Source organism: Pogoniulus pusillus, chromosome 31, assembly GCF_015220805.1.
Source record: "Pogoniulus pusillus isolate bPogPus1 chromosome 31, bPogPus1.pri, whole genome shotgun sequence".
Taxonomy (NCBI): Eukaryota; Metazoa; Chordata; class Aves; order Piciformes; family Lybiidae; genus Pogoniulus; species Pogoniulus pusillus.
In genome coordinates this window covers 8556834-8581202 of record NC_087294.1, presented here as the reverse complement: position 1 = coordinate 8581202, position 24369 = coordinate 8556834, and the positions used below count along the sequence as shown (strand labels likewise).

Here is a 24369-nt window from a genome sequence, read left to right as displayed (position 1 = left end):
AGTTCACTGAAGGGTTGGTGGATGCTTTCAGCCTCATGTTTTCAAGTGCTATACCTAGAACCTGGAAACTTTAACCAACATGGGGGTTAATTATATCCGTTTCTTATATTAACCAGTAGCACCTCTGCTAAAAACACTGCAACGCTTGATAATTAGCAAAAATATTTGTTAATGGAAAAGGAAACTGATTGGAATAACCAGCATATAGCCAAAAGCTGTACTAACTTTGTATGAACAAACACCCAGCCAAGAATCAGACATTTGACACTTGAAATAAGGTGTATCATGAAGGAAGAGCACCCCAAACGTTCAGATTATTTGCAGGCCAAGAGTGAAACTCTGGGAAATTAGAAATGGATTTGAAAAAGAAATGACATTGTAACATTTTTTTAGGCTATGAGTTTGAATAAAAATACTGTCAATTTGAATTTTTTTTTAATTAGGTGTTTTTATTAAATAGGTACAGAAGAAAATGAAAAAATAGTACTCTACGTGTTTATAGTAATGTTTATATGTCCTATCATTTGGTCCATCCTGTTTAAATTTATTTCATGAAGACCAATCAACTTCTTGGTGTGAAGTCTGCTCCTGTATCCTTGTTTTCCATTACTTCTGTAATCAGAAGATTCGTTCTGGAGTAATTAGAAAAAATTAGTCACTGCAGTACCTTCAGTAGCTCTGTTTGCTTTTGTGTTGAGCAGTCTCCTTTTTCAATGAGATATGCCAGGCATTTATTTCTGCTGATAAGAAATGGGTAAATGGGGTGGGAAGATGACGAGCAAACCAAAGACTAATTTACAGGGAAAGGTTAATATTTGCTAATCTGCCAGATACAGTAGCTTATTGTTTCTTGCTACAGTCTGAATGTTTTTCTAAATAATGTCATTTTCCACCAAATGCAGAGTCCATGTTAATCCATTCAGCACTGCAGTTACATCACCTTACAGGAAGCAAGAACAATATGTCTCTGTTGTTCTCGAAAACAGCCCGTGTTTGTCAGATGCAGAAGGAAGTCTCGAGCTGAAAAGAGACGGAAACAAATGCTATTCCACTTAGCATTACTGACTTGTGAGGCTTGCGTCATCATTAGCACCCTGCCTGTTCCAAATTCAACTCAGTTTTTCTATGGACTCGTTTGGAAGTGAGGTTGAGCCCTAAAGTGGAAAAAAAAATTCAACACCAAAATGGTGTTGAATCTAGAACAACAAACAGCTTGCAGAAGTTTGTATAAAGTGAAAAAACACCTTTTGATCTGTTAACTCTTTGAAGTAAGTGATCAGACATAAATAATTTCAAATTTATTTTATTTTTTGAAATAAATAACCCCCCATTTATTATCAGAAGTGCACTTACCTTGCTCACTTGTTTCTGAAGTGCTGTAAAATTAACATCTTTAGCAACAGATGGTTTGCATGTAATCACAATGCAGTAGCACCCTGTTCCGGCTCTTTTATTTTCTGACAACAAAAACTTGTAACAAGCAGTTCAATGTAGATTTGTTGAAATAATGACCCTTTCCTTCATATGTTTTTGCAGCTCTCTATCCAAGCCTCTTACCCAAGAATCTGCCAACTTTATTAGTTGCAAATATAAATGCCATTTCTGATGACTGACAAACACCATACGTCAGATGCCACAGGCTTGATTTAGCTACTTAAACTAGCACAAACAAGATCCAAGACCAAAAAAGGTAGTTCCAGTGTATCCTGATTTATAGAGGTTAAATTTAAACCAAATGTGCATTTAACAGAACTCTGTCCTAGCATTTTTCACATATTATGGCCATCAGTGTTCAGCAAAGGGAAAAAAATATGCTACACTAATCTGTATTTTGAATTTTTTATGGCAGAGCTGATGGAATTGACAGAAGGGATTAAATACATCTCTACAGACACTAGGTTTAAAATGAGGGCTAAATTTTGTGCTTTAAGGCCCTCTTATTTAACTACAGGGTAACATACAGAAATGAAAGACCAGAGACAGACTGTAAACTCTTCACTGTTAAGCAAGACAAAGAAGTTTGCAGGAGTAAAGTCCAATGTGCTTCAATTATGAGCATTAAAAAGTAATGTCCAGATACAAAAATCTGAACGAGATACTGTTAGCAGATAAACTAATGAAGTTTCTATGAGCTTTATACCAGTTTCACAAGCAGTAGAAATTATTAAATTGAAACAAACAAAAAAAATGTTTCTAAATCTGTCTTTAAAAGTTAGACTTCTTAGGACACTGCAGACAATCAGAAGCAGACTTTAAGTGCAGTAGTGAGAGGGCAATAGTTATGAGGCAGTCAGCTGCCAGTCTTTAAGAAGAGGTTAATTTATGAGCGTGCTGAGCATTTAGAAGAGTATTTAAGTACACAGGTGCAAGTAAAGGAAAGTGGGGCCGTTCTGCAGGGATACAGCTGATCATGGAACAGTAATAACAGGAGAAATCCACTTACCAAATGATGTCATTGTGCACACAAATGGCAGTCCACAAAAACTGCTGGAGCAATGTGGCTATGTCATTGGGGATGGGTATTTCTTAAAAAATCTTCTGGAAGTCTTTCCCTTGTGAGTGTGGTGAAGAATGTGCACTTTTCTTGCTTCATACCTTTTTCTTTTACAAGGACTCTAAAGTTTATTTCTGAATGTCCTAGTCTAAATCTTCCTTGCTCCACGATCTTTCCCTCCTCTTGCTTTGTCTTTTCAAACTTACCAAAAAGTCTCTCTGCTAACTGCCTTTTCCTTCCAACTTCCACAACTGTTGTCTTCCCCACATGAAGCAGCCCTTTTCCCTTTGTATTCATTCTTGCAGGCCTGATGGTTACTTTATTTTCACTGTTGGCAGTTTTGCAATCTTATCAGGAACCTTGGGACACTAAATGTTGCTCGGAGAACTTCCATTTGTGCAGCTTTATGGCTGTATGGGAATTTCAGCTGAGAATATCTCTGTGCTTCTATTAGCCACTGAGAATTCCCTGTTGCAGAACATCTACATAGCATGAAGCTTAATGAATGGTGCAGTAACTACATGGCAGAAAAAAGGTTTACAGCAGTCCCTGGGTATTTTCAGTGTTTTAAGCTTCCTGTCCTTGCACATAGGGGAATAGCTCACAATTTCCTTTCTCTGGTAGAAAAGCTGTTTCCACAACTTCTTTAAATGCTTGGACCTGAGCCTTCCTGCTGTTTTGGCCCACTAGCAAAAGGTATTTAAGGATTAGTGTATACAGCAGTGATGGTTACCAGCCCCGCTCGAAGCTAAGCTAGCTTTCAGACAGCAAGCTGAGGGAATGAAGGACATCTGTTTGTAACAGAACAGGATGTGGAGATAGAGCTGTAAGCAACTCAACCACCTATTCTAATGCTAATGAGGGGTATGATTGTGAGCTGTGCTCAGAGAAGTGACTGCAGCATAAATATAGCCTAAAAGTCACACACTAAGCAACTTTTTTTTTTTCTAATCCATTGAAGTGATGCTGGGTTAAGCAAAGAATTATCTCAGTGTAGTAGGGAAACCCTTGAGAACCGAAGGCTTTGTTTTCACGTGGAACATGGCTGCCATCTACCGCTCCAGGTGGGATGTGTCTGTTTGGTGTTGGAAAACGCTGACTGGCAGACCATCCGGTTTCAGTAGCTGAAAAATGCTTCTGAGATTGGTCATCCTTCGTGTTTCTTGCATTTACTCAGCTGTCCAGGGGCTGTGCGGGACATACAGTCAGGTTTAGAAGTTCTGGAGTTTGGACTTTGCTTGTCCAAATTTTGTTTTGCTCTCTTTGCTTGTAAAATAGCTTTCATTTGTTTAGTTGTCCTACCTTGAAAGCTGCAAATAATTTCCTTCACTGTATCATTTTGTTTCTTGCTCCTAAGTACCTTCAAAACCTGAACTCACAAACCTTTCTGTGAAAAAAATAAAAACGTTTTGAGAAGTGGTCGTCTCAGGACTTCCTTGTAACCTTTCACCCACTTCTTGATCTTGACATCTACGAAAATTCTTTCATCTGGCTTTAAAAGAAAGCCAAGCCACTGATAAGAACTTCTTCCTGCTTGCATAACCCCTTTGTGGAATTTCCCTCACAAATCCTTTGCAAAAGATCTAAAGGATTTGAAGATGCACTTGATGAAATCTTTCCAATATTCAGACATATCAGTGATAAATCATCTATAGAGTAGCAAGATTTTACACCCTCAAGCACTTGAGTCCAAAACAAGACAGTGCCCAGATTTACTTACCTGTGCCACCATGTTGGTTCTGTTTCTCTTCAAATTAGGTTACTGACAGCTCAGTCACAAAAGGCAATTACTTTTAAAAACACTTGCTCAGAAAACTGTCTTCTAACCTGAATTTTCAGAAGCTATATTGAATAAAAAACATTCCACAGAGGTTAAAAATGGTGGAATTTGGCCTGCAGCAGCCAATTCAGTAAGGTATTCCTTTGCCCTGGGGCTTAAAAAATTATTTCATATGATGTCTGTCTAGAAATTGCCAATAAATTGCCAGTAATCACAGTATATTTTAAAGCTCTCCATATCACAGACAGCATAGAGTAAAAGAAAAGCTGCAGCTACTGCCCTGCTAAAATATTTTAAGCCTGGACTACCCCCATTCCCACCATACCCCTTCCAAAGCAAAATTCCCACTGATTTAAACACAAGTTGGTACAAGTGTAAGAAAACTTGAGTTTCTTTATGAATGGTCTTCCATACAGCCTAACTGTATCAGAAGAAGAAATCATACAATATTAAGGTATACTCACTACATTAGAGAATGACCCAGAAGGGCTTTCTAGCCCCCAGTTTAGGAAGGACACTGAGATGCTTGAGCGTGTCCAGAGAAGGGCGACGAGGCTGGGGAGAGGCCTTGAGCACAGCCCTACGAGGAGAGGCTGAGGGAGCTGGGATTGGTTAGCCTGGAGAAGAGGAGGCTCAGGGGAGACCTTATTGCTGTCTACAACTACCTGAGGGGTGGTTGTGGCCAGGAGGAGGTTGCTCTCTTCTCTCAGGTGGCCAGCACCAGAACGAGAGGACACAGCCTCAGGCTGCGCCAGGGGAAATTTAGGCTGGAGGTGAGGAGAAAGTTTTTCCCTGAGAGAGTCATTGGACACTGGAATGGGCTGCCCGGGGAGGTGGTGGAGTCGCCGTCCCTGGAGCTGTTCAAGGCAGGATTGGATGTGGCACTTGGTGCCATGGTCTGGCCTTGAGCTCTGTGGTAAAGGGTTGGACTTGATGATCTGTGAGGTCTTTTCCAACCTTGGTAATACTGTGAAAAATGACAGGTAACCTATCTGCTTATATGATAATTCAGACATCTCACATATCCAAGATGATGAACACAGGAGCTGACTTATGACATACTAAAAAAAGTAGATTGTTTCTGACACTTGAAAGCTACCTACTTAGCACTAGAAGATTTTGTTCATTTGCTCATAGTGGGAAACAGCTGTTGAGAGGTGGGAGGCCTTGGTCTGGCCCGCATGACCTATAAGTACAAGTCACTCAGGGGTATGCACAAAAGCATAACGGTATCAAATGATAAGTTTCTTACTAGGCCCTGCAAAGCTTGCAGCTCTCCTCTGATGAGGTCAGAGAATAAGGCTACACCGCAGGAATAAAACAGAGGCCCAAGGCTGCACTTCAGAGTCGGTCACTGTGGGCCGGGCAGTCGCTAGGCGCCGTTGGCGAGGCAGAACGGGACGGCTGCTCAGCGCCGGCACCAATCTCCCAGAGCCCAAGGGGTCTCTGAAGCAGCAGTGTCTCGTCTCTCCGGGGCCCGCCGGTGTCAGGCCAGAGGAACGGGGCCGGAGGAGCCCGCTGCGCTGACAAAGCGCCGGGCCAGAGGAACGGGGCCGGCGGAGCCCGCTCTCTGCCCTCACCAAAGATGGCGGCGCCTCTGCTGCTTCAGCACGGCCCGGTGGGCGGGGCGCAGCCCGCTGCGCGGACTAAGTGCCAGACCACTCTCTGCCCTCACCAAAGATGGCGGCACCTGTGCTGCTTCATCTCCGCCCGGCGGGCGGGGCGCTTCCGCCGCGGCCTTTCGTGCGGCACCGCCTCCGCGCCTCGGACGGGGCCCGGGTAGGGCCATGGGCACGGTGGGCCCTAACGGTGGCGGTGTCCTGCGGTTGCCCGGGCTGCACGGCTACGCGGTGGAGTTCTCGCCTTACTGGCCGGGACGTGTGGCCTGTGCCGCCTCCCAGTACTACGGCATCGCAGGTGCGGGCGGGGCGGTGAGGTAGTGGTTAACTTGTGTTCCTGCTGGCGGCTCCTCAGGGGCTCGCCTGTGTCTGGGAACTCGGATGTCCGGAAGGACAGCCTGTGTCAGCAGACGCGTTTGGGGTTTTCCTTTGCCGTTCCTTTTGGTTTGCTCTGGTACGGCATGTATTTTGTTCCCGGGCTGGGAATTGGCAGCGGAGCAGCCCGCAGCCTGGTGCTTGCCTCTGTGGTCCCCAACCTGCCCGTTCTCCGGCGTTACGATAGCAACCCCCCACTCTCCTGGTGGTTTTCTTTTCGCAAGACATTCTCAGCGTTGATAATCAGTTTAGTGGTAGAAACGTACATTGTGCGAAGGGAATGTGCGAAAATATTGTCTCCTTAAGATTTTAACTGCTCTAGTCTCGGTCACTGCATGTCCCCAGGGCCGCTGGTGCCTCTGCCGTCCTGCCCAAGGCGCAGGCAGGGCTTTTCTCACCGCTGGGACCTTTTCCAGTGGGAATAGTGCTCCTAGGCATTCAATTTAAAGAAGGTGGAATTGCTTCGCCAGTAGCCAGGTCACACGAGAAAGCAGTACTCATGCGTGTGTCCTCGGAACGGAATTGTTTCATTTCTTGATGAGCTGTGTTTGTAGTGCCAGATTTAAAGGGGGTGTGTGTGTAAAGAAGTGTTATTATCAACAAGATAAAAGAGAACCCGATGCTGCTATGTCTGTAACGAGGCTCATGGCGGGGAAAATGCATTTTAATGCTTTTATAAGCAGGTTTCTTTTCCTGCCTAAGCTACAGGTAATGCTGGAGTTAAAACAAACCAACCCAACTACCACAAGTCAATCTAAGGTGAATTAAATACAGTTGTAAAAGCCATGAGATAGATGTTTATTTATGCTGCTCATTGTTTGGCCTCAACATTCAGATACCCATTCTGTCTGTACACCGAAGCTGCTTTAGAACTGCATTACTTAGGCATGGGGCAACTAGCTGTGATGCTTTGCTTTATTTTGCTGGTTTAGGTTGTGGAACTCTGGCAGTGCTGGAACAAAATGAAGCTGGGATTGTTCTGCTTAGGAGGTAACAGGTTTAAGTTTTCATTTTGCAAGGAATCATTACGTACCACTGAGTGCAAGACACAAGCTAAATATTTTGGGTTATTAGTGATGAAAAGTGTTATATCCATGCTATAGTATCTATCAAATACATCTCTATATTTGCATGCAAGTGATCATTTTACATGGCATAGTAGTGTCAATAACTGATGCTGTAAATTAAAAGCAGCTCTCTGCCCTAGCATAAAATTAAAAATTTTAGCTACTTAGGAGCAGTTCATTGCCACCTAAATTTAAGCCCTTATGATTTACTTGCACTTAAAAATAGAGCAGGAAGCTGCATGAAGTTGTAGAGCTTCGTCTCAGAAGATGGAATATTCTAAGGATTTGGCCAAAGTTTGATTTGTGTTCTGGATGGTAGGAGAAAAAAAGTTGGGAGGAGGAGATTTCATACTGTCATTCACCTAATTTTTTTTTAATGAAGTTTTGAAGGAGCTTACTTATGAGGGCTGACATGCTTAACAAATAATTAGCCATATTCAGAGAAATTGGTTTTAATTCAGCGTTACAGAACAAGGCTCTTTGAAAATGTTCAACACTCTTAAGTTCTACTAAGTGCACTGCTTTTGTAGAAAGTCCTGTAATGTCCTGAGCTGTGTCATTTTCTCAAGACATTCTACTTAAGTGCCTTTCCTTCGTCATTATCACTAGCTGCTATGAAGTTTAACTTGAACTTAGCCTCAGAGAAAAGGGGGGACATAAACTCATATATATCATTAGGTAACAGCACCATCATTGATAGTTATTACAGAACAACTAATAGATGATGTCAGATCCTATAGGACAAATTGTTGGTGTGCTGAAAGGCCTTCCAAGGGAGTGTATAGATCTTTAATCTGGTCATGATTGTGTTTCTGTTGATTTTTTCATTGTGATTCAAGCTTCCTAATGGTGGTGTGAATTGGATAGAGATCTCTCAACACAGTTCTGTTTACAAGGTTGTCACAGACAAGGGCTTCTGCCTCTGTCTCAACATGCTTGAGAAGCTGTGTAGCATGCTGAGATGTGGTACCTCACTTTCTGTTTGCTTTACCTTAACTTATTCTGGCAAACAGTTGTAAAAGTTGGCATTAGACAATTAAGTTAATTGCAAGGAGATTTACTGGCAACTCAAATGTACAAAAATGCTGTTCAGAATGGTAAAGAGGATGAGTTAAAGAAGTATTGTCTTTGCACGTGTCTAGTTCAGAATTTTATGTTGTGCATTCTCACAGACAAATATCTTTATTGTTTCAACTTAGTTTTGACTGGAACGATGGCCTGTTTGATGTGACCTGGAGTGAGAATAATGAACATGTATTGATCACTTCTAGTGGAGATGGATCTCTGCAAATCTGGGATGTAACTAAAACCAAAGGTCCGCTGCAAGTCTATAAAGAGCACACTCAGGAGGTAAATTGATCAAACTTATTTAAAATAAAGAACAATCTAATTGTTTGAATTATTACAAGTTTGTGGGTTTACTTTTCAAACGTGAGGTTGTCTGTTTTTAAACTGTGGATCTGTGGTTTGGATTTGAAGCAGTGTTATTTTGAATATAAAGTGAATTACCTGTTAGACATCTGCATGTGTACGTTCATATGCTGTAGGATGCACCACTTCATTGCATAAATCTAATATATTCAGGAAGAGTGTTTGTAGTTTCTTACAGGCTAAGCACACATGTTGTGTGAAAAGTATTGCAGCTGCTCTGTGACGTGGAGGGAGCATTATTGGATAGGTCTAACATCAAACAGCTAATGTATATAGCAGTGTTATCCTTGAGGATAATGTGAATGATGCACACTATGCAGTCTTTAGGACTTCTTTTGTACCTAGTGTATCAGAAATTAGTAATGGTTATGAATTATGACTATTATTTTCTGTATGAAAATTATTTTTATTGTTAATATTTACAAAATGGGAAAATTCCCTGAGGTTCTTTGGATTTCCAGTTCACAGGAAGCAATGGCATAGAATTTAACAGTTTAAACAAACAAAACTTGGAAAATAGGAATGTGAAAACAGGAATAATTCTGACTGCTTGTGGAGTCTTGGCATTCACTCCAGCATAGTGTCATAAATAAAAAGCATAAACTTAAGTTCATGCAAAATAAGGCTTTTAATAGAGTTACAAGACTCAAGCAATGTACAGGCCTGGGTGTGTGAGGAGGCTCTGCTCTACCCTAACACACACTGTTTGCTTTCAATCTTCTCTTTTTATATCCTATTCTAATACATATCCATTACTAATTCTAAGAGAAGGTTGGATTTTTCTTATCAGTTCCAAGAATGGGAGGCATCTCTTCCATGCGTGTCTCTTTTTATCCGCTGGTCCCTCTGGTGGTCTTCAGTGATGAAGTAAGGGGTCTTCAGTGATGAAGTAAGGGGTCTTCCTCAAGTGTCCTTTCCATGAAATCCAAACTAGTAGTGTCCTTTGTATGACTCTTCCTTGGTTTGCTCATGTATTTGTCACTGCATTTTATAATAGAATTGTAGGATCGTAGAGTGGTCTGGGCTGGGCAAGACTGCCACAAGTCATCTAGTCCAACCCGCTCTGCAGTCAAGAGGGACATCCTCTACTAGATCAGGTTGCCCAGAGCCCTGATGAGCCTTTCTTTGAATATCTCTAGGGATGGGACTTCAACCACATCCCTGGGCAACCTGTTCCAGTGTTCCACCACCCTCAGGGTAAAGAACCTCTTCCTACCACTCAGTCTAAATCTGCTTTTCTCTATTTTGAAGCCATTGCCCCTCATCCTATTACTGCAGTCTTTGTAAATAATCTCTCACCATCCTTCTTGTAGATCCCCTTCAGGTATTGGAAGGCTGATATTAGGTCTCCCTGGACCCTCATCTTTTCCAGGTTGAACAACCCCAGCTCCCTCAGCCAGCCTATCTTTTGTAGCAGAGGTGCTCCAACCCCCTCATCATTTGTGTGGCCCTCCTCTGGACCTGCTCCGTCAGGTCCATGTCCTTCCTATATGTAGGGCTTCAAAGCAGGATGCAGTACTCCAGGTGAGTCTCAGCAGGGCAGAGCAAAGTGGTAGAATCATCTCTCTGAATCTGCTGGCAATGTATCTTTTGAGGCAGCCAGGGATGTTGTAATACTTCTAAAGCAAAGTTGACAGGGATCTCTTTCTTGTTTTCTAAATGGGATTATTTTCCATCTTCAAAAAGAACATGCATTTTTAATTTAAAACTGCATCTTTATTATCAAGACAGAGTTTTATACCAGCACTAACCAAATGTTGAATCTCATTAATAAATTAGTCTATTTTACTTTGGTTTTGATGAAATCTCACTGGAATTTGAGACAATAGATTGCTTGAGTTAAGTTCATCTTGTAAAGTGAGCCTGAACATGTATTTTTAATTACTTTTTTATGTTTTTGTATCTCTTCCTCATCTTTTCATCTTGCCTGGAGCATATCTTGCTGCTGTTTGGGCATAAACTAGTATTAATATATGTTGTGACCAAAGACAAAACTCAGAAAGATTCACAACTGAGGTTTATACTGTCTTTAGTCTTCCCCAATTGCTCAACACAGCTTCCATTAAGATGATAGCATCAAAAGGAAAGAAGAATGAAAGTAAAGCTTTTTGTGCTCCTCCCTCCTCTTTCTTTTCATTCTTATCCAATGATAGGACAAGGGCCAGTGGGTGCAAGCTGGAGCATAGGAAGTTCCATGTAAATGTAAGTGAAAGCTTACATGGCACTGAAACAGGCTGCCCAGGAAGGTTATGGAGTCTTCTCTGGAGACATTCAAAACATGTCTGGATGTGTTCCTGCGTGATCTGGTCTAGGTGATCCTGCTCTGGCAAGGGTGTGAGACTGGATGATCTTTCAAGGTCCCTTCCAACCCCTCACGTTCTGTTATCCTCTGAAACTGTAAGAGAAGAAAAGGAGTTTATTTCAACTATGCAATGAAAAGTAATTTCCTAGTAGATGAAATAAATGGTCACGAGGGAAGTTGAGTTTTTAGTTTTATTTGATTTGAGGATATGAATGCTAAAAAGAAGTGTCACAGAGCCTGGAAAAGATGCAAGTCAGGAATATTTATGGAATGTATTTCTTAAGAGGGTTAGATATGAAAAGGTATTTATTGTTCGTCAGCCAAAACCTCAAAGTCAACTCTGTAGTCAGCTGTGAAGAGAGAGCACATTTACATTACTGGGGCTTAGAAACTGTAAATATTTGAATAAATTTGGATCAGAGATAAGAAATCAGCCATAATTACAGGTTTTTACAGTGGTAGAAACTTGTAGTGATGATGGGTCTATGTAGATTTTGCTACAACTTTTCTTTTTCCGCTCTATTTTGGCCCATACTTACTAGTTTTTAATACTTTTCTGAGTCTATGCATACCTGTAATGCCAGACTGGGATGTAAAATGTAGGGTTTCTTTCAGATAAATGCCATTTTTATCAGCTTTGTGGTGCTTGATTGATGTGTGGGGTTTTTTTTAGCTGTTTATGATGCAACCTGCAAATCCAAGTCTGTTTTATGAAACTTTGTCTAACTGGAGTCTCAAACTTGTATTTAATTCTGTTTCTAAACTAGGTTTGTTGTATCATTTATAGGCATATAGTGTTGACTGGAGCCAAACTAGAGGAGAGCAGCTAGTGGTGTCTGGTTCATGGGATCAAACAGCCAAGCTGGTATGTTGGTGTTCTGCTGAAGGTGAAAGTCATGATTTGTTTTGGACATGGTAGTTCTTTGTGTTAAGAAACAGCACTGATTCATCATTCCTCTTTATTTTGGCACTGAAACTTAATTTCTGTTTTAATGGAGATGTTGCTTTATCCCTCAGTTGATAGCAGTTTAAGTGTGCAAATGCTGGTTTTGATACATGGTAAAAAGAATTTGATTTAGTCCTTCCTGTATGCATAAAGCTTTTATTTTAAATACATGAAATCCTTCCCTTATTGAATGTGTGCCTTTAATGTTGATTTTGTGCTTCATTTTGCTTTTTTTTACTGTTTAGTGGGATCCAGCTGTGGGGAAGTCATTATGCACTTTCAAAGGCCACGAAGGGGTCATTTACAGCACTATATGGTCTCCACACATCCCAGGTTGTTTTGCATCTGCTTCAGGTAAAGATGATGCTAAAGGACTTCTTGCAACAAAAAACCCTTTTGTTTTCTTTCTTTTTTTCTTAAATTGGATTAGTTCAGAACTTTGTCCAGCAGGTGGTGGGTGTGTGTCACACAGAGAAACCAAAGAAGTAAAGATAAGCATGTAGGTTCTATTATGATCTGTAAATCATCCTCTTGGCCATTCATACAGGGATCAGCAGTTTTCTAGCAGTCACTTCATTGACCTTGTGGCAGTTTTTTCTGTTACTTTATGTAGCTGTCTTCCATTCATCTCACTCTTGTTATGGACTACTAAACAATGTTAAATGCTTTATTTTGTCTTCAGAGTTTCAGTTTTGTTCAGATGGTCTCAAGAGTCAATAGACTTAGCTGTGAGAAATATAGTTCTCATTGTATTGTTTTTTAGTACTCCTGGAGATCTCTGTCTTGGGAAATGTGATTGTCAGTTTTCTGCTGTGGACAGTGCTTTGAATCTTGCTCATCGACATAATAATTGAGCTGAGTGTACCTAGAGGCAAAGACGTTCTTTGTTGAGGTGACAGTGTTTTCCAAACACTGCTCCTGCTCCAGAGGCACAAGGAGAGCTCTGAGTTGAGACCCTGAACTTAACTGGCTAAGAGGTGCTGTGAGCCACAGGGTTTTCATGGGAAACAGAAGGGCATTAAAACACTACCTTAATACCAATATTGTTAGATTAACTCCAGTGACTTTAAACACTCTGTTTTCAAGTCTATTTGACTTCTGTACTGATTTAAATGGAAATTGTTTAGTGCTTGTATCAAGAAGGTAAGCAAGTATGAATCCTTTCCTGTCACTGAAGGTGAAGAGAGACAGTGAGTATGCAAGATACTGATCTTCCTGATTTTGTAGGAAGTTTGGTCAAAAAGTTCATATGGCTTTCCTAAAATTTGGGTTTGGCTATTTCCATCTGACTCAGACTGCAGAACTAAACTAACAAGTTATGGGGGTTTGTGCTAACATAGTAGTTCTTGGAAGCCAGATGCTGCTGCACAGATAGGTGTCACACTAAGTGCTACTTCCTGAGTTTGAAACTACCTGATAGGATGTGCAGAAACTGGCAAGATTGAGCCTTGTGTGCTGTTTGGACAATTCTGTTTAAGTGCAGAATATACTGCAGAATACCAGCTAAGTACCATTTGGCCAACGCTAAGTGTCCAGAGAGTGACGAGGATGATCAGAGAGCTGGATCACCCCTCCTATAGAGACAGACAGACAGAGTTGGGGCTGTTCAGTCTGGAGAAGAGAAGTCTCCAAGGAGCAGGAAAGCTGATGAGGGACTTTTTAGGATATCAAGTAGTGATAGGATTAGGAGGAATGGAGCAAAACTAGAAGTGGGTAGGTTCAAATTGAATGCTAGGAAGAAGTTCTTCACCATGAGGGTGGTGAGACACTGGAACACGATGCCCAAGGACAGAAGCCCTGTCCCTGGAGGTGTTTAGGGCCAGGCTGGATGTGGCTCTGAGCATCCTGATCTAGTGTGAGGTGTCCCTGCCCATGGTAGGGGGGTTGGAACTAGATGATCCTTGAGGTCCCTTCCAGCCCTGACAATTCTGTGGTTCTAAGTGGAGAAAACAGTGCTTAGGTTGTTTTCCAAATTCTAGGGGATTTTTATGATCTCCTCAAAGTCCTGCTTGGAAGCCTCCTCTCCATGGTAGTCTTACTCATACAAAATTTTTGATGTTCTAGAGGAGCAAAAGGGCTTTTGTGATCCAGCTTGTCATTTCAAATTCAATTCTCTGGGATATGAAGCCAAACTCTCTTTCAGTACATTGCCACTTGAATAATTTTGGGAAACAGTGATTGTTGGATGCTGTAGCTGGTGGTACTTAAATTAGGTAGAACAACATACAATTGATCTGTTCTTTGAGTGAGTCAGTGGGTGCAGCTGTTGGAAGTTTTGACTAAAATGCTGCAGAGTTCCTATTCTTTTGTGAATTTCATTCTTGGAAGGGATTGACACATCCTGCTGAAGCCTGAAGCTAACTGCAGACTGTTTTCACTGGTCATAGAATAGTTTAGGAAAAAAGACCTTTAAGATGGAGTCTAACCATTAGCCTAACACTAAGTATGCTGCTAAACCAAGTTAGCAGCACATCTGCCTGTCTTTTAAATACCTCTAGGGGTAATGATTCAACCACTCCCCTGGGCAGCATGTCCCAGGGGATCACAACCCTTTCTGTGAAGACACATTTCCTATTGTCTGATCTAAACCTCCCCTGGTGCAACTCGAGATAATTTCCTCTTGTTCTGTTGCTTGCTACTTGAGAGAACAGACAACACTCACCTTGCTACAACCTCCTTTCAGGCAGCTGGGGAGAGCAATGACATCTCCCCTCAGCCACCTTTTCTCCAGACTAAATCCCAGTTCCCTCATCAGCACCACAGCAGACTCATTCTCTAGATCTTTCACCAGCTGCTTTGCCCTTCTCTGGATTTGCTTCAGTACCTTAAAAGTCTTCTTTGTAGTGAGAGACCCAAAATTGAACATGGTATTCAAGGGGCAGTCTCACAAGCTACTGAGTACAGCAGGACAATGGCCTTTCTTATCCTGCTGGCCACACTATATTCCTGATACAGACCAGGATGCCGTTGGCCTTCTTGACCACCTGGGCACACTGCTGGCTCATGTTGAGACAGCTGTTGATCAACACCCTCAGGTCGTTCTCTGTTGAGCAGCTTTCCAGATGCCCTTCCCTCAACCCATAGGGTTGCCTAGGCTTGTTGTCACCCAAGTGCAGGACTATGGCCTTGTTGAATCTCATACAACTGGTCTCAGCCCATTGATGCAGCCTGTCCAAGTCTCTCTGCAGAGCCGTCATTCAAGCAGATAACAATCCCACCCAACCTGATGTCACCTATGTCATCTACAAACTTACTGAGAATGCACTTGATCCCCTCATCCAGATCATTGATAAAGATATATACAAGAGAACAGGCCCCACTACTGACCCCTGGGGATCACCACGTGTGACTGTTCACAGGTTCAGAGCCATTCACCACCACTCTTTGGGCCCAGCCATCCAGCCAATTTCTAACACAGTGAGGTATATGCCTATCCAAAACATGATCAACCAGTTTCTCCAGGAGGATGCTGTGGGAGACAGTATCAGTCTTGCCCTCCTTCACTAAGTGGGTCACTTTGTCACAGGAGGAGATCAGGTTAGTCAGGCAGGACCTGCCATTCATGAACCCATGCTGACTGGGCCTGATCACCTGGTTGCTGTATATCATAGGATGTTAGGGTTTGGAAGGGACCCAAGGAGATCGAGTCAAACCCTCCTGCTGGAGCAGGACAATACTATCTAACACAGATCACAGAGGAACACATCCAGACAGGCCTTGAAAGCCTCCAGAGGAGACTCCACAACCTCCCTGGGGAGCCTGTTCCAGTGCTCTGTGACCTTTACAGTAAAGAAGTTCCCCCTTATGTTGAGGTGGAACCTCTTTTGCTGCAACACAAGAGGGAGCTTCTTTATATGTGCTGAGTAATGGCACTCCAGATGATTTGCTTCATAACCTTCCCTGCCACTGAGGTTAGACTGAACGATCTGTAGTTTCCCTGGATCCTTCCTCTGGTTGCATCTGCTAATTCCTCATCAGCCTTTTCCATGTCACTTGTGACCATTTCACCTGCTTCCTTTCTGAGGGGGCCCACACCTTCCCTATTCTTCTTTTTACCATTAATATACCTGTAGAAATTCTTGGTGTTCCCTTTGACTTCCCTGGCAAGAATCAATTCAAACAAGCCAAACAGAACTACAAGCTACTGTAGAATAGGTGTTGAGATGGATTATTATGTGCCTAGCCATCTTTTCCCTGAAGCTGGTAAGGTTAAATCTTTGCCTTTAAAATACAGCTTTTTCTCAGACCAGTTTGAAACTAGAAGGAGAATACAAATGAAGAGAATTAGAAACTTGAGACTACACTATAAAACAGCTGAAAAATAATTTGATACTTAGTATAGTTATTTTGCTTCATTGACTCCCTCATCCAAATACATGCAGGGAAACTAAGTTTGCCTGCAGTGGACAATAAAATGGAATTGAATTAGAGAAGATAGATCTGTTTGATGTTTCAGTTAAATTAGCTTTTGTCCAGCATCTAATACACTCCCATTTAACATTTACAGGGATGTGTGAGAGGTACTTTTCAATGCTGTCATCTTCATGTTCAATTATTTATACTCTAAAAAGGCAAGTAATTGGCTTATCTTTTTATTGCTTGAAACTGGGAGTTACTATTAACAGAACAAACTCTTAATTCTGTGTATGTAAATAGCTGCTGTTGTTATGCCAGTAACAATTTTGAGCTGATAAGATAAGCAGGAGGTTCAGGTGTACGTGCAGTACTGACCCAGAGCCCTGGTGAGTGTCTGCCTTAGACTGAAAAAACAGTTGTGCAAAATCTCATTGGAGAAGGTTTTCAAGAGATGAAAGAATAAGAGGCTTCAGTGTACTGAATGTCATCTTGTATGTATTGAGCATCTAGAGAGCAAACTAACCATGGACTTAGCATGTTTTGTACCAGTTCAGCTAAACTGATATTTATGCTAGAAGCTATGAAAATACAATTTACTTACTTTGTATTGTCCAATTTATGTAATGGAGTGAGGTGAGTGTTTTCATTTGTAGTCTGTTGCTACAAGACATGCTAGCACACTCCTGAATTGATCAGAGTCTTGTGTTTGGTAAGCTTTAGTAAATCAACCTCTAATGTGCAAGCTGAAATATTTATTGGGATTTCTTTAAAATGAAGTTTTCAGCTAACAGTATTTTGGTTCTTGAAAAACATAGTTAAAATCTTTTTGCCTTCAGATAGCATTTAAGGTTTCTTGGGGTTTTATTCAGCTCCCAGATACTTAACTATTTTTTTTATACTTGATGTTGTACCTCTGCACTGCCTGGCAATGGTTGTTTAGCTGATTATTATAACAGGATTTAGAACATTATGATTTATGGATTTGAGGAAAATAGATCTGTGAGTAAAGAGCCAGTACAAAACCTACATGAAGTTTAAATCTCAAATAAACTGGATCCCTTCACCATCATACACTGTCATTCACATTAGCAGTCTTTATCCTGTGTATGGGGATGATGCACTTACAGATGAGCATCTCTTTCAAACATTTTGAATAGATGAGTATATATTGTGTAGCTCTGTTGATTTGTCCAAGATTTCACAAATATTCATTAAAATGAAAGAAAGCAAGTATAATATACAAACAAATCTGGAATCATAATTATCTAACAGACCAGCAAAACTATGTTGCCACAGAGAAATTGCTTGTTACAGAAATAGAAATACTGGGGGGGGGGGGAGATTGTTTGCCACTTTTGTCATTGCTTAGTTTGGGATGCCAACTGGAGAAGTGACTGTTAGTGAATGTGATGGTACTAGGTGTGCTTTACTTGTGTTTTCTATTATTATCCTGCTTCTGCTTTACCATGTGGAATACTTTCTTCATAATGCAGATTTGAAGGAGCCTTAAAAGTTTTGGAATGTTCACATTTCTAACAGCAGCTTCTGTCGAAGTCAAATGTGTGTCTGTCTAGCTACCTATAGTGATGTTGCAGTTTAGAGCTTCCCAGCAACCCAAAGCCCACAGAACAAAATTAAATACAGAATGCTCCCCCCTGCCCTTTCTCCTTGTGTAAAAGATTTTTAGGCAGAAGGGTAAAAGGGGTAGAAAACACCCAAAGAGTAGTCTTGCTCCTATTTGGAAGTTAAAAGAAAAAAATAACAAGGAATAAAAGGTATTTAGGGCAAGGGGAGTTGCAAAGAGGTATAGAGAAGGGAAAACAAGGTACAAAATATATATGCAAGTAGATTGATGGCAATGGATGGAGGTAGATTCAGGGAGCAGTGGTCCCACCATGGGGGAGGAATGCCATGTGGCAAAAACAGGAGCAGCAGGAACAAGGGTGCTGCTATCAGGCAGGCAGGGAGGGCAAAGAGAAAGAGAAACAGGAAAATCCTCTGCTTTTAGAGGGGGTCTAGACAGGAAGTGGGAGTGGGCCAACCACTACACCTGGGGTCAGGTTCAGACCACCCCCAGAGAGGGTTTACCCTTTACAATGACAATGGGTTGCCTGGATGGAGGTGGATGCAGGAGGTAGGTGGTCAGCCACATGGTTAAGCTGGAGCAGGTGTAGCAGTGAGGCAGAGAGAGAGAGAACAGAAAGTTCCTTTGCTTCTTACACGAAGTGGGTGTGGGCTAACCTTTCACCTGGAGGGACCTCCCATCCGGAGGGGCCAAGAGCCCCTGGGGGGCTCCAGTTCCAGACCACACCTGCCAAGAGGGGCCAGGAGCACTTGGGGTCAGGTTCCAGACCACACCTGCCAAGAGGGGCCAGGAGCACCTGGGGTCAGGTTCCAGACCACACCTGCCAAGAGGGGCCAGGAGCACCTGGGGTCAGGTTCCAGACCACACCTGCCAAGAGGGGCCAGGAGCACCTGGGGTCAGGTTCCAGACCACACCTGCCAGGAGGGGCCAGGTGCTCCTGGGGTCAGGTTCCAGACCACACCTGCCAGGAGGGGCCAGGTGCTCCTGGGGTCAGGTTCCAGACCACACCTGCCACGAGGGGCCAGGAGCACCTGGGGTCAGGTTCCAGACCACACCTGCCAAGAGGGGCCAGGAGCACCTGGGGTCAGGTTCCAGACCACACCTGCCAAGAGGGGCCAGGAGCACCTGGGGTCAGGTTCCAGACCACACCTGCCAAGAGGGGCCAGGAGCACCTGGGGTCAGGTTCCAGACCACACCTGCCAGGAGGGGCCAGGAGCACCTGGGGTCAGGTTCCAGACCACACCTGCCAGGAGGGGCCAGGGGCACCTGGGGTCAGGTTCCAGCCCACTCCCCAGGATCTCACCTGTAACAAGTGAGATCATGGAAAGATGATGGAGGTAAAAAGAAAGGTTTCTTCAAGTGTGTGATATGTCAGTATCATGCTGTTTATCAGCTGATTTTAATTAATCTGATTCTTCCCCTTAAATAGAGAAATTGGCTTTGCCTTTGGCAAAATTTCTGTCACAGAAAGGTTTGCTTGCATGCTGTGTTACTCCATCAAAAAACATGTCACACATAGTGCCAGCCAGAGTTAATAACAGCTAAGGCAAGCATTTTCAAAGAAATAACACCAAAAAAAAGGAGAAAATAACTCTTTTTCATGTGCATCAGCATTTTGTATTACAGAAGAAATAATTGAGACAATTGCATATTTATAGTGTCAGAATTGTTATTGGCTGAGTAACTTTTCCAAATGGCTTTGGCCCTGGTAATGCTGCTGTGGCCCAGCTCTGTAGCAGTTCTTTCTACTTCACCTGGATTTATGTATTTATTTGCTTGGGACAAATGATCCTGTCCATAGTGAAATATGTATTTCCCCTTCAAATCTAAGTTATCTGATCAAATGAAAAGAAAAGCTTTTTAAGAAGTACATTATAATATCTCAGAAAGACTTAAGACTCAAACTGAAATCTGTCTTCTGGAGGAGAGCAGATTAGTGAGGCTAATGGTGAGTGGATGGACATGCTGCCTTTTTATTGCCAGGACCCTGCTGGTCATGTTTCTTCCTCTCCATATGTTACCCTGTTTTTATAAGCACTGTAGTGATATTTGGGGCTTCAGCTGACTGCAGGGTGTCATTGTCAGGAGCGTTGTACATACACTGAGCAGCAGTCTTGCATTTGACAGTGTTAAAATGAGCAAGGGCAGTGAAAACCATGAGAAATCCTGTGTTGTTCCCACCTTATAGCTAGGGAATTTATCCACCAAAGAGTAGAGTATCTCTTACAATTGTTGAGTCTCAGGAAAAGCCAACCAGCCATCAGAGCAAAGCTTCCCATGATCAGTGTACTAGCACAGTCAAAGCCAGTCTTGTGGTAGAACCAAGCTCTTTCCACCTTCATTTTTGTATTCAGACTTTCCAAGTGTTTATGTTATTGCAAAGTCTGGTGAAAGGCCTGGAACACAAAGCCTATGAGGAGGCTGAGGGAGCTGGGGTTGTTTAGCCTGGAGAAGAGGAGGCTCAGGGCAGACCTCATTGCTGTCTACAACTACCTGAAGGGAGGCTGCAGCCAGGTGGGAGTTGGTCGCTTTTGCCAGGCAACCAGCAACAGAACAAGGGGACACAGTCTCAAGTTGTGCCAGGGTAGGTCTAGGCTGGATGTCAGGAGGAAGTTCTTGCCAGAGAGAGTGATTTGCCATTGGAATGGGCTGCCCAGGGAGGTGGTGGAGTCTCTGTGGCTGGAGGTGTCCAAGAAAAGCCTGGCTGAGGCACTTAGTGCCATGGTCTAGTTGGTTGGCTAGGGCTGGGTGCTAGGTTGGACTGATCTTGGAGGTCTCTTCCAACGTGGTTGATTCTGTGATTCTACAGGGCCTGGTAGTTTGTGCATTAGGAATATTATTGTTGTGGCACTAGGGGTGGTTTTGTTTGAACTGTAGACAGTTTCTTGAAAAGAGCTATGATTTTTATTTGTCCAGCTGTACATTTTTTAAGGCCAGTGACCAGCTGGGCACTAAATCCATCAAAATACTTGTAATTAAAAATCATCAAACCAGTAATTATTGATGGTAACCAATTTAAGTATTCCAGAAGTGTTTCTGCTGAAGAAACATTTGTAATTTTTTCAACAGGAAGGTAAAACCATATTTTTTCAGTTTAGGTAATACTGAGAATGCTTTCTGTGTAAGTCATGGCTGTTTGGATACAGCTGCTAGTGATTTCATTTGTCTCTTGAACAAACACAGACACAATCAAGTGTTCTAGTCAGTATTTTCTCTCTTAATAAACAAATGGGCTACAGCATCATTTCTGCTGATAATATGCTTACTTTATTTGGCATGAGTGTCCTCATAGAATAATTTGTACTTCATACAGCTAGGAAACAATTGTCTGTTAAGTACTAGAAGGTTAACTGTGTCCTGTAGCAGATTCAGCAATGTTGAATCAATTTCTCTTTGTTTCAGGTGACCAGACTTTAAGAGTTTGGGATGTAAAAGCCCCAGGAGTCAAACTTGTGATACCAGCACACCAGGCTGAGATCTTGAGCTGTGACTGGTGCAAATATGACGAGGTATAAACTTGCTTGTCCAGCTGTTTTCTTAGTTGAAAATCTGACTGAATAGCAAGGGTTGGGTTTTTTTTACTGCAACACTAATGCCTCTTTATAAAAACATGTCTTATTGCTTTGTTGCTCTCATGTGATGCTACATCTTCAGAAGAACCTTGTTCCAACAGAGAGATGGCCCAAAAAGATCAGAGGTTTTGCTTATTCTTTTGTACAGCAGACAGAGTGGTCCATAGCAGAGAAAACACTTTGTATTTTCCTGTTCTGTTTATTTTACACACTGCAGTCTTCATCTGTGATTTATGCATCTCTCTTGTTTGATTTATGGAACTTTGGTAGCCAGCACATGTACCACTGCAACTTGGTAATTAAATTGTCCTGATGTATCTCTCTTTTATCAAATCATCAGAACTTGCTGGTGACTGGGGCAGTTGACTGTAGCTTGAAAGGCTGGGATTTGCGGAACATCCGGCAACCAGTATTCATCTTGCTTGGTCATACCTATGCTATCAGAAGAGTAAAAGTAAGTTGTGTTTTGTTCTCCATTGCCCAACACTGAATTGGTATACACATTGTCCTGGAAAGCAGAAATGTTTTATATTACCTAATGTGGCAGGTATGGAGTTTCCACCACCACATATATAAATTCACCAGACTAACTCAGCTGGCTGCAAGTTAAGGAATGAAGCAATATATAGCCTTGAGCTCTGTGGTAAAGGGTTGGACTTAATGATCTGTGAGGTCTCTTCCAGCCCTGATGATACTGTGATACTGTGTGATATTTACAGCATAGCAGCATTTACAACCATATATATACAATGTATACAGATATTTACAGCTATATACAGTAATTTCATAGAATCAACCAGGTTAGAAGAGACCTCCAAGATCATCCAGTCCAACCTAGCACCCAGCCCTAGCCAGTCAACTAGACCATGGCACTAAGTGCTTCATCCAGGCATTGCTTGAACACCTCCAGGGATGGCAACTCCACCACCTCCCTGGGCAGCCCATTCCAATGGCAAATCACTTTCTCTGTCAAGAGCTTCCTCCTAACATCCAGCCTATACCTCCCCCACACAACTTGAGACTGTGTCCCCTTGTTCTGTTGCTGGTTGCCTGGGAGAAGAGGCCAACCCCCACCTGGCTACAGCCTCCCTTCTGGTAGTTGTAGACAGCAACGAGGTCACCCCTGTGGCCTGACCAGTGCTGAGTGCAGGGGAAGAATAACCTCCCTTGTCCTACTGGCCACACTGTCCTGATACAGGCCAGGATGCCATTGGCTCTCCTGGCGAACTGCACACACTGCTGGCTCGTGTTCAGCCTACTGTTTACCAATACCCCCTGGTCTCTTTCTGCCTGGCTGCTCTGCAGCCACTGTGGCTGCAGCCTGTAGTGCTGTGGAACCTTGAACTTAGCCTTGTTAAATCCCATCCCACTTGCCTCTGCCCATCCATCCAGATGGTCAAGGTTCCTCTGCAGGGCTCTCCTACCCTCAAAAAGATAATATATAAGTTAAAAGTAATACAGAGACACAAACCCCCTCACAAACAGCAGAACTACCCAGGAGGGCTTTTAAACCAACTCCCCTCCTTCCTTCTCCTTTCTAATCCTCCTCCCTTATCTCAGGATCCTCCTTATGTGCAGGATGAGCTGTGAAAGGTCAGCAAGAAGTTAGAAAAATAATGATTAGTTTGGGCTATGCGGGTTCAGGCAGCAGCCAGAGAGAGACTGACTGTCTTTGTTTATGTTCTTTGTTTTTCTATCTCTCAGCTGAACAAATGGGTAATATAGACATCACTGTTACTTTATTTTCACAGCCAGTGATCTAATTTTTCTCATTTAAATATTCCAATTAGCCTCAAACCAGTACATCTAACAATGAGTTAGAAAACCCAAAAATATTCGAGATTCTAACTGATGCAGTGACTGCCCTTGGAAACTTTCAGTTTAGCACTGATTTCTCTGCTGTCTGTCATTCTGGATTGGGTTAGGAAGAGCATTGTCAGCAAACTGAGGGAAGTGATTGTTCCCTGCTACTCTCCACCAGTAAAACAACATGTGGAGTCTTGGATCCAGTTCTGGGCTTCCCAATGCAAGGAGTACATGGACATACTGGAGTAAACTCAGCAGTGTGCCACAAAAAAGATTAAGGGACTGGAGCTTCTGTCCTACCAGGAGAGGTTGAGATAGAATTTGTTTAGCTTGAAGGAGAAAAGGTTTGGGGGGATCTTGGCACTGTGTAGGAATGAGTGGAAAATTGGAGATAGAAGAAAACCTGACTTAATGGTATCTAATGAGAGGACCAGAGGTGATTGGTGCAAACTGAAATCCAGAAGATGCTGTGTGAACATACAGCACTGGGCTCAAAGACTGCATATGCATACATGTGCAAAGGAGAGGTACAGGAGAGTACACAACTTCCATTCCATCTTGGCAGGCTTTTATAGTTTCCATTTCGAGATAGACATGGTCTGTCTTGTGGACATAAGGTATGAGACTGTGGGCCAGGACTTAAAGGTGATGCAGCATATCTAGACTTGTGTGGTAGAACTCATCAGTCACAGAACATGAAGAGAAAGACCAGGATGCTACTAAAGAGAGGCAGCTGTCCCCATTGATGTTGCTTACTCTAATGTTGTGCAGACACTAGCCATTATAAAGCTGTACAGCAAGCTGGCTTGGTTGATTGGTGTGACTGAAAAATCCTGTCCTTATGTGTGACTAGCTTGTGTCTGGATCGCTAAGCTGTCTCAATTTGTCACTCTTCTGCACAACTGTTAGCCCTGACACAAAAGAGAAGAGGAGGAGCATACATCCTGAGTTGGAAAGGAAAGGCCACAAGTCTTGGCAGCGACACACTCCTAAATTAGCTTAAGCCATCCATGAAATCATGCTCCTCGCTTGTCTG

The 24369-nt window shown here is 42.6% G+C and overlaps 1 protein-coding gene and 1 long non-coding RNA gene across 5 annotated transcripts in view; one reads left to right on the top strand and one right to left on the bottom strand.

The window, feature by feature from the left end:
* Nucleotides 1-428: 428 nt before the first annotated feature.
* Nucleotides 429-5836, bottom strand: LOC135189112 (uncharacterized). Of its 3 annotated transcripts, none has more exons than XR_010307931.1 (4): nucleotides 5527-5836; nucleotides 3797-3881; nucleotides 1354-3682; nucleotides 429-1020 (listed from the first exon to the last, which is right to left on the bottom strand). It is a non-coding gene; the product is annotated as an uncharacterized LOC135189112 (long non-coding RNA). The 3 variants fall into 3 exon arrangements; XR_010307930.1 differs by lacking the exon at nucleotides 5527-5836 and adding an exon at nucleotides 4215-4678; XR_010307932.1 differs by lacking the exon at nucleotides 5527-5836 and adding an exon at nucleotides 4215-4675 and having other exon boundaries at nucleotides 2444-3682.
* Nucleotides 5837-5844: 8 nt separating this feature from the next.
* The window catches only part of PEX7 (peroxisomal biogenesis factor 7), a 36587-nt gene continuing 18062 nt past the window's right edge, over nucleotides 5845-24369 (top strand). Inside the window, exons 1-7 of one of the 2 annotated variants that reach the window (XM_064169125.1) lie at nucleotides 5845-6191; nucleotides 7201-7258; nucleotides 8535-8685; nucleotides 11856-11933; nucleotides 12260-12368; nucleotides 21358-21464; nucleotides 21868-21981. In XM_064169125.1, coding sequence (XP_064025195.1) covers nucleotides 6062-6191; nucleotides 7201-7258; nucleotides 8535-8685; nucleotides 11856-11933; nucleotides 12260-12368; nucleotides 21358-21464; nucleotides 21868-21981 — 747 coding nt within the window. In that variant the 5' untranslated portion in view covers nucleotides 5845-6061. Of the gene's footprint in view, nucleotides 6192-6217; nucleotides 6348-7200; nucleotides 7259-8534; nucleotides 8686-11855; nucleotides 11934-12259; nucleotides 12369-21357; nucleotides 21465-21867; nucleotides 21982-24369 lie in introns of those variants that run through there. The other variant, XM_064169126.1, reaches the window with a different exon arrangement.